At 37.3% G+C, this 17,694-nt stretch overlaps 1 protein-coding gene and 1 long non-coding RNA gene across 2 annotated transcripts; one reads left to right on the top strand and one right to left on the bottom strand.

The window, feature by feature from the left end:
- Nucleotides 1-509: 509 nt before the first annotated feature.
- Nucleotides 510-12,877, top strand: LOC119655606 (voltage-dependent anion-selective channel). Its single transcript, XM_038061565.1, has 5 exons — nt 510-679; nt 11,436-11,755; nt 11,815-12,042; nt 12,110-12,318; nt 12,408-12,877. Exons 2-5 carry the CDS (start codon nt 11,436-11,438, stop codon nt 12,497-12,499), a joined length of 849 nt encoding a protein of 282 aa, XP_037917493.1. The 5' UTR covers nt 510-679; the 3' UTR covers nt 12,500-12,877.
- On the bottom strand, nt 7,233-8,606 carry LOC119655611. Its single transcript, XR_005249930.1, has 4 exons — nt 8,498-8,606; nt 8,215-8,341; nt 7,482-7,605; nt 7,233-7,414 (listed from the first exon to the last, which is right to left on the bottom strand). It is a non-coding gene; the product is annotated as an uncharacterized LOC119655611 (long non-coding RNA).
- Nucleotides 12,878-17,694: the final 4,817 nt, after the last annotated feature.

The following is a 17,694-nucleotide window of genomic DNA, read 5'->3' as shown; positions in this document are numbered from 1 at the left end:
TCTATGTCGAATTTCCTCTAATTAAATTTTGGCCTTTTATTAGCGTTCCCGTTAATTTTCTTTATAAAATTCAACCTCTAAGTCGAAAATTCCTGTTAGTCGAACCACATATTGAAATATTTCATGCATTATATTATAATTCTTTCAAGTCGAAATCGAAGGTTCGTTTATGGCTCCTGCAAAGAACGTTCTGAGTATCAAGTTGGCGGTCATTACAATTTCATGAAAAACTGCATTGTATGAATTCTTTTTAAGTAGAAGACATCTGAGAACTGTCTTATTTTTACCCTGTTTGTAAGCTTCCAGAAGTGTGGTTCTTAGGGAGCATATAGGACACCTCCCTAGATTCCTCCTTCCCAATTCGAATTTTTCTCCGCTATATCAGGATTACCTTGCGAAGATCGATATCGCACGCCACGAACTACATTATCCCACAATCTAGACTCACCACACTTTCGCCATACTGTCTACCAATTTTCGCCACGGCACCGGCTTTCATTGGATGTGGTAAGAACCCGTACTTGTTCGTGGTCGTCATTCGTATAGGAAGCGTGCGGTCGATTTTTTGGGTGGTTTTCTTGGTGTCATTTGTCCCAAAAAGTTTTATTTCGTAAAAAGCAGCGTTTAGCGTGTGTTTTGTGTCCTGTCTAAGTCAACAAATTAATTAAGTATTTCAAAAGTAAGTATCTAATGATTGGCAATGGCACTGCGATAGCGTTTTTTTTCGGGAATCACGAGGGAAATGTCGACAAAAGTGAAGAAGAAAATCAAATTTCTTTTACAATGGTGGGCTCGACTTCGAAACGTCACTGTCAAATATGTTATGCGGCGTAATTTTTGTGATAAAATCGCTGAAAAACATATTTCCGGCTTTCTTAAGGCGTGATTACAGAGAATCGGGTGATGGCTTGTTTGCCGGTGAAAATTATTGCGAAATTTTAGTGGTTTTATCTTTGAACAGACGATATGAAGTTACGTAACATGAGAGAAAATTTTGTTAGCGGCGACATTTATGAAAATTTTCTTGGTCGGCGGGAGGTCGCTCTCGCCGGGGGTAGTTATTGAATGCGGAGCGCGAGCCATGTGGCGGTGATGTAACATGGAAATGGACTGAATTCGATTGGAATTTTCTTTCCGAACCCTTTCAACCAATTTCTTATTGGAACTACTGTGATCCAAATGACGTCACCAGAATTAAATCAATAAATTAGGTATTTTTGCTGATAATGAATATCACGTTACTGATTCGCACTGGTGCGTAAAGTTGCACGTCGGCGTTTATAGATAATTTGATTGATATTTTCAGCATAATTTCTGCTCATCTAGAAAGCAATGGTTTCACTCTAGCTGTTTGTCCGTTGCTATTTGTCTTCACGAATATTAAGAAAAGTCTGGAGCTTAGTTCATTATCTTCTTCCAGGTGAATGACCTGAGAGATTAAAATACGCTTCTTTGGAACTGGGTAAATACTCCGCTTGGTTGTAGAATTTTTATGCATATAACCTTGCAGTGGATTGGTGTTGATGGACTTTAGCTTCGTAACGGCGCCGGCTATGGAGAGTTGACTTCGTCATCTTTCTCATGGCGGGCCTCCTTTAGCAAAGCTGTTTCTTGCTTACCAATCATGTATCAAGTTTCGTTTCATCATGCGTTCTGATGTTTAGAGGCAGAGATTATACACTGCTGCTGGACTAGGCTAGTTTTGTATAGTTTGCCATAATTTTAGCGCTTTTCACTTTGCTAATGGAATACCGCGGGGCATTATGTAACGTTTATCCACAGTTGTATCACGCGATATGTTTGAATATCTTGACTTTCTCAGGAACATGATAAGCAGAATTACTTTCATATAATCGGGGGAGTTCGGGAATTTCGCGATCATGTTGAATAAACAGAATAGTTAGCGACCTGAAAGTGAGTTTAATTATGTAGGGCGACCAGCCCCTGATGCACTATGATCAAAAGGTCACGGTGACACATAATAAAATTAAAGTTTTTGGATGCTGCTTTGAGCATGTTTATCATTTCCATGGCGCCGTTCAGAGAGGCCGAAAATAAGATGAAAATATACAGAGTAAAGTTTTTTGATATCTTACTTTTTTGAGCTATCGAAAGTTAAAATTGTCAATTTTCGTATTGTCGTTGTCATATGAAACGGCTGTTTTTCTGTATGAAAATGAAGTGCTCGTTGAAAAGAAGAGCAAAAATGTTTCTAATTCAAAATATTTTCCATCTACGGCTCCACATTTTTATGGATACCACATCAAACAAAATGTTCTTTCTGATCAAACCATTTGTCAAGCCAATGTTCGACTGTCTCGTAATTATTGAAAGACTAATGCGTAAGTTGCTGGCCTGTTGAAGGAAACAAATGGTAGTTTTAGGGAGCGAAGATGGTAAGGGTATCACTTTTCAACGAAGAGCTACCAGCTAATCTTTGATGGGGTTTGCCGTATGTTGCAGTAGCATTGCATTGCTTGCTTAAAGTTGGTTATTCGAAGTTGGTAACGATGAACGTTTACTGTGCCACCGGACTTCAGTCGCTCACGCAATACAGCATTACTTTTCCCTGAGCCGATTTAATCTCGTTGATGATCTTGTCGGTTGTCCACGGTTGACCCATGTTTTTTTTTCGCGTCGGATTTTTAAAGTAAATCCATTTCCCGTCATCTATCACGATTCGATAGAATCCGTTTGTTCCTATCATTCATTTGCCTCTGTGAGCTGATGAGATACTTATTTTTTCCATCGGTTGCAAACTCATGATCAGAGGTAGCCCGAGATTTCAGATTTTCATAGCCAACCTGAAGCATTCACAAAGGAAAACAGTTGTCGCACCCTGCAACTTGAAATCTCCCTAAAGTCCTCAAAGAATGTTTTACCTAGTGTCCGTAGCCTGGCGCTATCTGTAGGTGGACAATCGCAGTGCCTGAGAGTTTCTCTCATTGAAGATTTGGCAATGCGAATTGTTGCGTATGTCGAGTCTGGTAGCCCTGTAAGTCAGTACTCCAAGCAGCTGTTCAGCACGTTCTTGCACTGGCCCATCAGCCTGAAGGATGTCTCCACTGAATGCAAAGCCTTAGTGGCCGCTTAGCTGTCAGTCAGGATGGTTCTGTTACGCTTTGGGCTTGGATGATGCTTCAGTCATTGAAAGGCTTCCAGTAACGCTAATACTTCTGCTTGGAATACACTGTTGAGTCGTGGGAGACCGTACGACAAGGTCACGCTGTGTATATCTGAAAAACTCTCGCAACGAACGTCTTCCACTCTCCTCTGATTGGAAAGTTCGCAGCAAAGTTCCCCATGAAGTTAGGCTTGACTGAGTCGTAGTCCGTAGGGAATCTGAAACTAAGCTTTGTATTGCGATTAAGCGTCATAAACCAGTAGAAAGCCGGAACGTAATTAGTGCTTCATGTCGTTGTTTCCAGGCATATTATTTTAAAAATACTAAACTTTGTTGTAGCGTGTTTCTAAAAATACGCGAAAATCGTTGGCACATGTCAAAGCAGTTTGAAAAAAAAAACACTGATAACAGTGGACTCGCAGCTACAACCATCCAAACAGTTTCATATGCATACACTTTGTATTCATATGCTATATTTCGTTGCTTTGAACTTGAACTAAAAACATAATTTATGCTTGGATTTATTAATGATCCGTGCCTCATTTCTAGATTTAGTTGCAGAAATTCAATAAATTATATTTTTAAGAACATACTTTTTAAACAAAATTCTCATAAACTACATTGCTCTACCTTAAATTTACGCTTTTCGAGAAAAAAATTTGTTTTGGGAACAACCTATCTAATTCTAACTATTCAATTAATTTTAATTCGAAAACTAAGGGGAACGTCGAACAATTTTGTTTTCTATTTTGGTTCCATTATGGGTAAATTTTTAGGCAAATCAGAGCATCACGGGATTTGAAATCCCCTGGCAGGTTGCAATACTGCACATCTTTCGTTGGTATTTATGTAAAGCCACCCCCTTGTATCATAGCCATGTGATTAACAAAAACAAGATTCGTTTGGGGAAAATCTTTTGTCTGTGGGACTTTTTCGTATAGATAGTTCTGAAAGCTTTGTTATGGGAGGAGTGAATTAAAACAAGTCGAAATATCAGAAGCTCGGTGCTTCGTTTATCAAGGTTTTGTGTTCATCTTATGTGAGGAACTCTCTATGCAGTTTTCCCATTCCTTTTCGTATATTGCCAAGCTCCAATATATAAGAATGTACTTACATATTAAAACATTATATTATCGTCTGTACTGCTACCCAATTTTGTTTGTACTTGTAGGCAGAACTTAAGGGTGGTTTCGGGCTAATTTCTCAAATATGGAAATGTACTATTATTGATTTTATTGAAACATATCGAAACGGGATGTATTTCGAGGCATATATCTCATAAATGCACCATTTTTCGGTTTTTTTTTCACTTTTTGGAGCACACAAATCGGATGTGACAGATAGACAGACATTGAATCGGTTTTAATAAGGTTGCTTTCATCAATAGTTGTATTGGAATTCTCAGTTCGGCTCTGATGCTAAAAAATAATAATAATATCAACAGACGGTTGATGCACTTGAAGTAACTATCTAATCGAGAATAGTTGGTCCGTTTTCGTTCGCCCAATTCCGAAGTCATTTTAATATTACCAGACGATGTTAGCAAATTGTCCCAGTTGTCGTTCAATAATTTTTGTCACTATTTTATAACGCGTACATAGATAATAGTGCAATTCTCAGTTGTCAGGTATTGGCTCTATCGAAATGTAGTGTCGCCTGGCTTAAAAGATTTTGGAACTACTGAAGTCATTTCGTTGTTATTTTAGTTTCGTTCTAATAATTGTTGTCATTTACAACTGAGCCTAAGGTTCTCATCTCTTTTCAATATATGTTTGTGTTTTGAGGCTTGAGTATAATACCGTTAGTAAAAGCCTCGAGATTGCACCCAGATCAGGCATTCGGCAGAGCCAATTGGCGAAACCGATCACGACAAGCCGACCCCGCTTGTGAACGGGACAAAGGCTGAAGAAAAAGAAGAAGTATAATACCGCTAGTGCTGTTATTTGAAGTACATTAGAACCAAACTGAAATATCTCCGCGCTTTGACGCTTTAACTTAATTGACAAAAATGCTGACTATACTGACTTCAAGATTAGTATCCTCAAGATTTAGAATCACTTGTCGTTCCTGGATACCTCTGCTTTCATCAAAGATTTTCGTCAAGAGTCTCGTTCTGAGAATCTCAGGAAAGGGAATAGTTATCATTCCTGATGCTGGTAAGGTTGTTGTAGAAGTTAAACAAGCAGCTTCACCTTTACAAATAATTTTTATTTTTCCCAGCTTGTAAGTAAGTAAATAGGAATAAGTGCTTATATGAAAAATAAAAATTATTTGTGAAGAAGGAGAAGCTACTTGTTTACCTTCTCTAGGGAGAAACTTGTGCTACCTCTTCGCTTTATTATGATATATCGCACGCCATTTGCGAAGAATTGGAATCATTTCACTTCACGTTGCGAAAGGTATGATATTTCTTTTTCTTCAATATCCACTTTCCACTTATTATTTATTAGCATCGCCACATTTTTTAAAACTTTCGTTCATCCTTAGATGTCTATCTTTAAAATCTTTTAGAAGACAAAATCTTATTAGAATCATTTCAATGCCTCTGGCTGTCTGCCTGACACATTCATTTTTTTGTTTGTGAAAACGTTGGAACTCTGAACTCTCATGAATTAAGTGAATGTGGTTCTAGGTTGAGTTTAAAGTATGGGTTGTAAAATTTTTCATTCACCGAATATTACCATGTGAGATATCAAATGAATGGTCAGGATCTTCCTGGAGCGTCTGTGAGTTCCTTTCATATGTGTCCGCTCTTTTGTTTTACATTTCTTCCAATCGACCATATAGATGAATCCATGGCGTCTTTTTTCACATGATCCTACCTAGTTTAGTGGAAACCGCACTATAACATAACAAAGTTATAATAGGTCAACTTGTCGCTTGACTGCAAATTCTAAGACTTTGAATGTCAGTAGCACACGAAAGCGTATTTTCATTACGTGGTAGACAATAATGGGATAAATTTTCAATCAAAGGTTTTTATATAAAAAATATACAAAACCTTTTATACCTAAAGTGTCCTGGTTTCTCGATTTGTTTTTCTTTTTTTTGCTAAGCTAAAAAAAATCTTAAGATACTACTCTTCGGCTTGTCTTGAACACTTCATATTGATAATTACCTACTTCTTATAGTTTACGAGCTTTGTTGTGAAATCTATGAACACAAGAAAAGCCATCAATAGAGTCTACATTGACTTCTCGAAAAGTTTCTCTTCAAACTTCAATCGTATAATTTTCTATCATCTGTCCTCTCCTAGGAGACCTAGTAGAAGTTTTATCTATGCGATAGAGTAAGTCGAGTGATTTTTCAATGGCTGCGATTTACGCCTTCTGCTTTGGAGATCTCAAGATTGCTGACGAGTTGGTCATCCTAAGAGACCTTGGTACAAAACAGTGGGGAAGTCCTGGGGGAGCTGAAGCGCATTTCAGCAAACCAAGAACGATAGCTCATGTCTGGTTCACGCGAAATAACCCACCAAAGGATAAATGACAACCATATATTATATGTATACATATATTGTTGATCAATGATCTTCGCTTCTTCTTCAAAATACAATATAACCCTTAATTTTACTAATTTCAATACATTCTCTTGGGAAATTTCAATGTCTTCGAGACCTTCAATACGTTTTTTTTAGAATTGTAGGGTTCTAAGTCCGCATCAACTTAATACTGGACCGAACCAAGTGGGGAGCAATTTACTCCCTCTTTTTTTTAATGTTCTTTTGGAAAGTTTTATTAAGAAATTTGCTGATATCATGATCATTAAAACGTTTCGAACTATAATATCAGTAAAAAATGGCAATGAACCGAGTGTGCTAGAATACCATATGTAACCGTATAGTTGTATTGACTATCGTTCTCGTTGAATATGGGTACGCTGATTAAACCTTTAAATGTGATTTTTATGACAACAGTTATTTACTTCATTTTTTATGCAAAAAAGAAATCTATTTGTTGTACATACTGAATATTAGATTAGTAAAAGTTGCCATAACAATTCGTTTTGATTTGAGTAGGTATCTTCTTAAATGGTAAGAAGCCTTGCGAAGACTATGAATTGCGAAATTTTTACAAACCTATTCGTTTTGAGTTATATTTAGTGTGTTTTGACCTTTTCACTAGAATTTCAACAAATTGAGTTGAACCAATTTCACTCCCTAAATGCGTCGTAAAAGTTGAAAAACAATTCTCCGCCAGTAGAAAATAAATTATTTTGATTCAAATTTGCAGCGACGAGATGTCTACGTGTTTGCTTAGCTCCGAATGAACTGCACGATGTGAAAAATAGCTTGAAAACATAAATAACAAATCTATCGCATAAGTGAAAGTGAATTAAGCGCAGAACTTATACTTACCTAATGCTAACAGTCAGGAAAGCTGTGCTCCGTTCCGAATTTAAATTTAGAATTTGCGTCTCGAGATGTGTTGTTGACCTTTGATGGCGCCTTGACCTGAACAACTAAGCGTCTGCAATGCATGCTACTTGTTAAAACGATTGATTAGATTCTACCCTTGAATTTGATAATCTATTTTTAGCTAGAAACAATGGGACAGTTCAAATGCCTTCAACAATTGAGAATGAGATGCGGTATGCACTCTATTCGCATGAAACGATTGGGTTTAATAAGAGAAGTTCGTTTATGTGTAAGGTAGGATGCTTACTCACTGAATCTGAATAAATTCAGATAATACTTAGTAATTTTATTGAAAGATGAATTCAACAGACAATTTACCAAATTGCTCTCTTCAATTCAATTGAATTCTTATTATAAATGGAAAATTAATTTTAACGAAAACTGCAGCGAAACAATAAATTTTTAATAAATTATTCGAGAAATGAATTTTCAAAAGAGGAAAGGATTTGCCTTGTTTTTCATTTTAAATTCGTGAGGTGCGCATTTGATAAAATATTTGTTTGGTTCTATGTACAGAGTTCAAAGTACTTTGGCACTTATCCGAAATTGTAATTCTGCATATAGATTCTGTTTCGCGACTCTCCCTCTATATTACACATTTGATTTAATGCTTGCACAAATGTTTGTAGTCCAACTGCCTGAGTACAGACAAATTCTGGTGTTTAACACTTACATCTGATAATTGTTTTTGTCCCTTAAGCTGCCTCCATTGTTACATAAAAATTAGTACCCGCGGTAGCGATCCTTTAGTCATCAATGCGATAATTGGTACTGAATGTTGATTGAACCATACGACAGTCCTATTGGATTGTTTGGAGATGCTGCTCCTGTATAGTTCGGATTTTTCCGAATCTGCACAAGCACATTCACTGTTTTGTGGTTCTTCTCTTATCGTTTGCAAATACTAGCCCTCAAATTGTATTGTAGTACCCATTAATATTATCTGGCGTAGAGACGCGCGAAGCATTGTTGGAGGTTTCTTATGCGCTTTCTATTATTACACAGTGAAATGAAGTGTATCTTTTTCCGCATTCTGTTTGGCATTCCGTAATGGGGTTTCTAAACGATTTACGTGGTACTTTCTCCATTACTATATTTTCTTGTTTTCTAAATATAGATAACTTTAATTCTGAAACAGAAGATCTACAATCAGCTTAAAATTCAAACTGTACGGGAGAGTCAATAGAGTCATTCTATTAAACTCTAACTCAGTATGAATGATTTTTATTTATTATCGAGGTTTACACAATTATAAATATGGTATAATGGTTGGCACAGAATAAATGAAGTCTATATTCTTAAAAAATAGAACCGTGCAGCTTTAAATAGTTTAGTTTGCATGTGCAGAGTGGATCCACAAAAAGAAAAAGTATACCAATCTTCGTCGCGTATGTTTACTGCTTGTACAGTATTCTCCCTGCGCAACTTTGCTGATCCTGAAAGCAAAGATTCTATTTTTCAATTGACTTAGTTCACAATAGAGAGCCTTGATTAGCACAACCATTTCTGTACAAAAGAATCATGTTCGCGGTTACCACTACCACAGTTTAGTTTTATTAGTTTGAATAGATAGGTTTTAAATCCAAATGTTTTTCAATAGTGTTTGAGCTTTACATGAAGGATATTTAAGGTATCAGTTATTTTAAATGTCTTAGAAAGTCGATGGTGTTCTTTTGTATCCAACGGCTCATCTTTTTCCTGAGATAACGATCGTTCGCTTACTCTTCGGGTTCGGTGATACTAAAGTTTAAAGCCGTGATAGTGTTTAATCTTTTCCCTGATAGGCGAACTGACGACAATCTGGGAAAGCAAAATCGGGGTACATTTTCGTCGTATCAGCGGTCGTAAAATCTTTCAGCTCCTTAGCGTTATATTTATTAAACATTTTTTCTAAGTCACATCACTACACTGAATAAAGTTATTATGGGAGATGATATTTATCATATCGTTTCATTATCATATGAACAGCAAACATTTATCATTTACTTGTCAACTGTTGTTAAATTTTCAAGATATAAAAAGTCACATTTCAATTAATCATAATCCACACAATAGAAAATGCACACTCCATACTCCACTAGAGTTGGAATTAATGTTTCTGATGTTACATAAATCATAATCTGGAAAATTATACAATATGATAACAAGCGTTGGAAAACTTAGGGTTGTTTATGACCGAAATTCATTTATAAAATATTGATTGCCACCAGTGGATCTGAGAGAGGATGGTTAATGCAGTTGAATTCTGAGTCTTCCGAAGCGCCATTTTTGCGTTTTAGACTTCCGTGATTGGAAATTGTGCAGGTTCTTCCAAAGACTTGTACGAGATGTATACATTTTTTTCCGTGGATTCGTATTACCGGATTTCGTAGCGCACTAACGAAAATACGTTGATAACTTTTATACAGTATATTGCAATTAATATAAAAATTTTCATTAGCGGATTTGTGGAGCCACTTGCTGTCGTCCTCAGCCCTTATGTTTGCGGGAAAACATCCACTCTAAGCTAGTGGGTTCCACTGCATGGCCTGGAAAGCAATTAGCGCCCTTGAAGTGTGGAAAAACCACTGCCGGTTCTGCCTTCTAATTAACACGTCTACCGGTGCCCAACCCGTCTCACTACGCAGTTCTCCGTTGAAAATTGTGGCGAACCATAGTACACAGATGACACGGCGGATGCAGATTATATATTAGTAACAGTCTACACAAATTTGACAATTTGTTCTCAACTCGTGAATTCATGATCATGCTACAGTAATTGATTCTGTCCCTACATATGCCCCCTTTTTGATGCAACTAAACATCCTGAAACCATTAACGCTGGTTGCGATCGTAATGGGCTTAAAAATATATTACATATAAGGAAATAACGTGCACGTTTCCCTGTTCCATAGAATGCTTCAATAATTTCTTTTTGAGCTATTTTAGCTCCGCCTTTATTTGTTATTATCTTAACTCTGCCTCTGCAGTAGGAAGTTTTTGATCTTGTGAATTCCATTTTGTTACTACTTTCTAAGTTTTTGTGTAAAAGAAAACCTTATTAAAATCGGTTTACTGTTTGTCTGTCAGACGCATTTTTCTCGGAAACGGTTATAGCAATTAACACTAAATTTGGTGAAAAGATGGGAACTATGAACGCACATGCATACGGTAGGTTACATCTTTCTACGTCGAATTTAAGGGGGAGGGGGTCCCATACACGCAAAAGGAGGGTGTACATTTGGTATCAAATGAAATTAGTACTTTCCGCAGCCGGTGTTACTTTTGACGTTTCTTGGAAAGGTGGAGAGTGAGGGAGGTTGAAAGAGAACATTTCTTTCATGGATCCATTCGACCCAACACAACAGTCTGAACAAAAATCAGGAGGCTGCCACTATATGGTGCCTAGGCTCCGAAATACCCTCCATAACGATATCTGTTCAAATGAAGTTAATAATTGTATATTGCTATAATTGTTAGTAATTAGCTGTGAAACTCCCCTTACGTTGCAGCTATGTAGGCCGTAATATAAAACATGATGCTACCAAATTTCATGGAAATCGCACTATTATAATCAAAGTTATAAAAGGTCAAAGTTGTTGCTTCTGTGCATTCAAGACCTTGAATGTCAGTATCACGCGAGAGTGGATATTCTCACATAATATATGCATATATTACGTGCTAGGCACTAATGGGACAAATGTCCACTGAAATGTTTTTATAAAAGAAATACACAAAACCGTTCATATCTGAAACGTCCAGCTTACCGTTTCCCGACTAGTTATATATTCCTTCAATGAGGACATCGAAAACAACAATGTCATTTAGGAATACGTCTGATCTTTCATTGTTGAAATACTCAATTCTCATTCATTCACTTTTCGAAATAAATTCATTTTCCTTTATTTTTTTCAGATGGCACCACCATCATATTCAGATTTGGGAAAACAATCCCGAGACATTTTCTCCAAAGGCTATCACTTTGGTCTATGGAAATTGGATTGCAAGACAAAGACCCAGTCGGGAATTGAATTCTCTACAAGTGGTCACTCAAACCAAGATACTGGCAAAGTATTTGGCAACTTGGAAACCAAATACAAAGTTAAGGACTATGGACTAACATTCACCGAAAAGTGGAATACAGATAATACACTGTACACTGAAATCGCCGTACAAGATCAGATGGTTGAAGGCCTTAAATTAGCCTTTGAAGGTACTTTTGCTCCACAATCTGGGTGAGTGGGTTTCAAGCGAGACGAAACAAGGAAAAACTAAATTTGTAACATTTTTGCAGACACAAGAACGGCAAGTTGAAGGTAGCTTTTGCAAATGAGAATGTTAAGGTCGACTCTGACGTCAATGTCGATTTGGCTGGTCCGTTGATCAATGCTTCCGCCGTATTCGGCTACCAAGGTTGGTTGGCTGGTTACCAGACTGCATTTGATACCCAAAAGTCGAAAATCACCACCAACAACTTCGCCTTGGGTTATACAACTGGTGAATTTGTTCTTCACACTAGCGTGTAAGTATTCTCAATCCCGGCAAATATAGAAAATAAATGGATGACATATATCGTCTGATTGTTGCAGTAATGATGGACAAGAATTCAATGGATCCATCTACCAGAAATGTTCCGATAAATTGGACTGTGGTGTTCAACTCGCTTGGACAGCCGGTTCGAATGCAACCAAATTTGGACTTGGTGCAAAATACAATCTTGATAAGGATGCTTGCGTCCGTGCCAAGGTCAATAATGCAAGCCAAGTTGGTTTGGGCTATCAACAAAAATTGCGGGATGGTGAGTATTTGGGTCGAACCAAGATCGATATTAAACATTTTGATAAACGCTTCCATTCGAACTAAAATATTCTTTGTATTCTTTTACAGGTGTTACTCTAACATTGTCAACATTAATCGATGGAAAGAACTTCAACGCAGGTGGACACAAGATTGGTGTTGCTCTTGAATTAGAGGCTTAAGAGAAGCTTACACTAACTAATTTTTAACGAAATCCATCAATCTAATATTGCAACCAGAACAGTTAAGAACTAAACACACTTGGAAAAAGTTGAAATGAACTGCCTACAATGAAATAAAACTACCATCTCAGAATGAAATCATAAATAACATCCAGAACGCGTTTAATTTATAGTGAAAATTGAAACTGACTAGGTTAGTTGACGTGGTTCAGTGTCTGCCGCTTGAACAAATGGAAGAAATCGAAAGTAAGATGAAATAAAAAAATTATTTGCGAATTGATTGCGTCATTTCAGCTCTTCTTAATACCTTGTAATGTATGTATAGAACAACAAGACAATGTAGAGAATGCTCGTCATAAATTTTAGAAGATAAATCGACTAAGAGCAGTTTCCTTTGAATCACTTTCAACCAACAACTTTAGATTGTCAATTTTCACAATATTCTGAGAAACCATTTTTACTGTGCATTACATAAATCCTGTGAAGCAACAGCGAAGTCGTTATATGTTGCAGAATTGTATAGACTAAAGCCATCCGAAAGCAATTACACATCCTTGTCGGCGTGAAAAAATCTATATTGGACAGATGGAAGATGTCTCAAAATATAATAGTTAAATTAATGAAATATCGGTTTGATTTTTAGAATGCTGAGTAAAAGTAGAGCCGATTATTTTAATTTAAGCTGATTTGATTTGATGAACAGCGAAATAAGTTATTAAAACTGATCAGCCCAAAATGTAGCTCGATTTATTTGAAGGAAGTGGTTTCCAGACAGTTCATAAGAGATTTGCTTTAACGGACAGAACATCGAGGGCGTAGGTCAATTCGTCTATCTTGGTAGCGTTGTTTCTCCAACCAAGTCCAAGCGAGTCCAATTCTCATTGTTTTATATAAGATCTGGAAATTCAGATACGTAAACACCAACATAAAATTGAGGTTGTTCTTCGCCAGTTTCTCTTTGTGATGTTATATAAGAGAGTATATAATAGAAACCGTGATAGACGCGCTATGTCCCATTTAGGGGTATTGGCAATTATATTACATTAGATGTTCGTAGAATTATATGAGGAATGGGGGCCTGTAATATGTACGCTTCAATAAGTCGTAAAATTCGTTCTGTATGCTAACTAAAAAAAAAAAACTCGAAAACACCGGCAACGATTTCTAGTCGCAAATGTCCTAGAGTTTATATGCTTGGAAAACTTTCCCGCATCATCGGATAATTTCAAGTATTCAGGTATATTCCAGACGAACATCTATCCATCCATAAACATCCAAACATGTCAGGTGGTGGAAAAGGTAGAAGAAGAATTCTATGTCGTTAAACAGGGTCGGTCGTTGCGTAAGCCATGCTAAGAAAAAATACATCACGCTGAAGTATAAATAACAAGACACAAAGACAGTATGGTATCTATAACATTCATGGCATGTATGTATACTGGAAGAGGCGGAGACATCTAAAGGAATCAACGTATGCTCATTAAGAATTTTTTTATTCATGTCTCCAGTGACTCTAAAAATGCTTTAGTGTAGGACAAATTTCATTTGCCCTTTTTCGGCTTCATGTTCTCGCCGGAGGTATGTGTATATTTTGCTTTGGCTGATCAAATTCGTTATGTAAAACGATGCCAAGGGCGAGGTACACAGCTGATGACTAGTATCCCAAGACTCACGTTTGGAAGGGGCTGACTTTGTGGCTTGTCAAATACGATGCTAATTACACTTGGCTCAATTTTTTAGTTGCCAAGTATTTGGTAGATTTTTTTCGCACGGAGGCAATGCAATTTCAAGGTCGCTTTATTTTCGGGGACTGTCAACAGCAGTAGCCATGTTCAATTTCCTTTGCGCGCAGAAGGAATAGGTGTGGATTTTTAGGCTGCCAAAATTCTCATTAAAATTTGTTGTAAATAGCTGCTGATATATTTCATAAACAACAAAAAACTCAGCAGAAGCCACTTTTTAACTCCGCAGCTAACACCATATTCTTATTTCCGGCAGTATAAACTCAACAGGAAACTACATATATTTACACCCTTGTGTCGAATAATGGATTGTAATCATACAGTTTCTGCCATTCGCGTCAGAGTTCACCTATTTTATTCACTAAACGTTTTATTTTTGTAGAAGTTCTTCTTGGCTTTAATGGTGAGTGAGCCTCAAAGTTTAATGAAGGTGTTGGGTAGATTGTCGTTTCTACCAAAAGTGCGCTCAATGTTTAATCTTTTTCGCTTTTAAGTGGAATTTGGGTGCAAATATGAGAGAACATATATTGGGTTGGGGAAAGAGAAATGTCGTATTTGTGATCGGATTTTAACGCTTTATTTAACATACTTAGAATTATCCGATTTAAGTCAAATATGCGCCGTTTTGTTCGCAAACTGGTTGTCATTTAGAAGGCATTATCCCCCTCAGACAGCCAGTTTTCGCAAGCCTCTTTTGAGGCGAACTTAGTAGCACCAAGAGCGTTTTGCATGGACCGGAAGAGACCATCACTTGGTGCCAGATAGGATAGGACATCCGAGCTCCTGTAGCTTCTGGCTCAAAGCATCAAAGATGTGTGATGCCGAGCGTTGTCCTAGTGAAACACAACATCATTCCTATTGAAAAACGGTCGAGTTGCTCACAGCAGAGGACCGAATTGAGGGTCTGGCCATAATTGAGCAGCTCATAGTGGATGACTCTCTTCCAATCCCACCAAACACACAGCAAAACCTTCCTGGCCGTCAATCCGAGCTTGGTAATGGTTTGGGCCGGCTCGCCGCGCTTCGACCGCGAGCTTTTCCTCTTGAGATTTTCGTATGTGATCCACTTTTCATCACCAGTTACCATCCGCTTCAAAAATGAGTGGAATTCGTTCATTTTCAGCAGTGCATCGCAGGCGTTAATTCGGTCCAAGAGATTTTTTTCCGTCAAATCGTGTGGCACCCAAACATCCAGCTTTTTTTTTGAAATCCAATCTTCTGCAAATGGTTCCAAACGGTCTTATGGTCCTTACCCAGTTCCTGGCTAACGAGCGAATGTTCACATGCCGGTCTGCTTGGATGATTTCGACGATTTTATCGGTTTCTACCACGATTGGTCTACCAGTACGGGGTGTATCTTCGACATCCATTACACCAGAACGAAATCGATCGAACCAATGCTGTGCTGTGCGAATCGTTACAATATCGGACCCATCAACTTCACAAATTGTTCTGGCTGCCTTCGTTGCATTTTTACCTTTCAGGTAGTAAAAATGTAAAATATGACAAATTTCTTCCTTGGTGGACTCCATCTTTGAAGCGCTATAACTTGAGACTGAAACATACGATCATAAAACTGTCAAAGAGACACCTGTAGCCCATATTGTCGTCTTCAAATCGCCGTATAGTATGACCCGATGCAATAAGTATAACACAAGATATGTTTAAGCGTCGCCATCTATTGGCAAAATACGACATTACTTTTTCCCCAACCTAATATTTGCGGTATTACGTTCAATTGATATTCATTGTAAAATTGTTGGAATCCTCATATTACAGCACCTTGTTTATGAAGAAAATGGTCTTGTGATAAATGGAATGGGGACGGTTATTGGATCATGATTTAACTTTATAGTAATGCCTGAAGGCGAATAGGTTACCTAGGATTTTAAATTGTCTTTTTAGGTTGGCTAACGTGCGGATTTTTGCATAGCATCCATCCATAATGTATGTGCTTGGCATTATAATTTTTGCGTCTAAGAACTTATTGCCAAATGTTTTGAAGAATTACAAGAACTCACCTGCGCTAGTGCTGAGCCTTGCTGGCAATAGATTGTAGATATTGTAAACATTTCTCTCATTTTAGGCAGGTTTATACACTTAAACTTAAAATACGGAAAAGGCCGCATTTATAACGCGAATGAATCAGCCTTATACTATAAAGCACTCGAGGTACACAAGGGATAAAGTTCGGATAAATATATTTTTGCAACTTGAAATCCAAAAAATCACTACTTTAGGTTGTCCCGGCATTCTATTATAATTTCAAAAAAGTTTGGACATCAAATTATTTGGAATCGAATTCTGTTTGACCTAAATTAAGATCCTAAACAAAAAAGAAAATGCTGATTCGGTCACTCTATCAAGATAGAATGGTTTCAAAACAAACTATTACATCTTGTACGAAAACAGCTTTTAGCGTTAGAAGTTCGCTACAAGATTTTGCAAAAAGAATTTCTATTCTAGGAGCTTCAAAAGGTTTTAACAGATATTGGCGGTTAGGTACAGGTACACATTGCATTTATTTGTGTTCGAGGTGAATGTACAGTCTAGTTGAACGCAAAAGGTTTTCACACTACAATTGCATTTAAGCGGCCTCCGCCATACTTGGGGCCAGTAAATGTATCCTATCCAATGCCAAGATATCCTCATTTTCCATCTCCTCCTCCTCATCTAATTCCAAGATATCCTCATTTCCGCAAATCAGTGGTTTATAATTGCCTTTCTGAATCAGTTGAACAGAACTTTTCATATATTTCCTTTTGGGTTTCTGTCGCGATAATGACCCCAGTTCTGCCTAAATACAGGGTGTTCCAAAACTACCATACGAATTGTATGCCAGGCGATTCGTCCTGCTGTGTAGAGATAATAGCTTTCCAAATGCCAAAACTGTGTTTTCTTCCCCCAAAATTTTGCCATTAACCAATTTTTTCTTGAATTTGATCATGGGCAATCTACTAATTTCCATGAAATCTCTCTCTTGCATCTCTCTTTCACCATATGGAGTTAAAGCACCGATCTCTTTGGTTGGGGTTCAACTCCCAGTCGCCGTGGATGTTTATGTTCGTCTTGTATTTTGTTGCTGCTGTGAGCTTATCACTTATACAGCATTAAGTGCGATGATAGTGAAATTGAACCTTTGTCTGACTGTACGGATTTCATACACTCCAAAAGAATGAACAGGAGATAAACAAAAAACGGCGACTTTATCTAGAAGGTACTAGGGTTAAGAAATAGAAAAAAGGTACTTAATATTTTCTTGCTTAGAATTGCTAGGGGTAACCAGTTTGCCCTGTAGTTTTGAAACACCTGTACACTGCAAGCTGTATTTAGCATGGAACGGAATGCTTTCGTCATTACTGAAATGTACTACTTTTGGTACTTGATTCTATCAAGTACAAAATTCTTTGCGTTAGTTCGACGTGCAGATGTCACTACGCGATATGTTGAATT

This window comes from Hermetia illucens, chromosome 1 (assembly GCF_905115235.1).
Source record: "Hermetia illucens chromosome 1, iHerIll2.2.curated.20191125, whole genome shotgun sequence".
Classification (NCBI taxonomy): Eukaryota; Metazoa; Arthropoda; class Insecta; order Diptera; family Stratiomyidae; genus Hermetia; species Hermetia illucens.
The sequence above is the reverse complement of the archived record's forward strand: the minus strand, read 5'-3'. Positions and strand labels throughout refer to the sequence as shown.

Bases quoted from the DNA above. Each gene is read 5' to 3' on its own strand.
- LOC119655606 (XM_038061565.1), top strand. From the start codon at position 11,436: ATGGCACCACCATCATATTCAGATTTGGGAAAACAATCCCGAGACATT. The intron at 12,043-12,109 runs GTAAGTATTCTC...TGATTGTTGCAG, and splicing joins TTTGTTCTTCACACTAGCGT to TAATGATGGACAAGAATTCA. The intron at 12,319-12,407 runs GTGAGTATTTGG...ATTCTTTTACAG, and splicing joins TCAACAAAAATTGCGGGATG to GTGTTACTCTAACATTGTCA.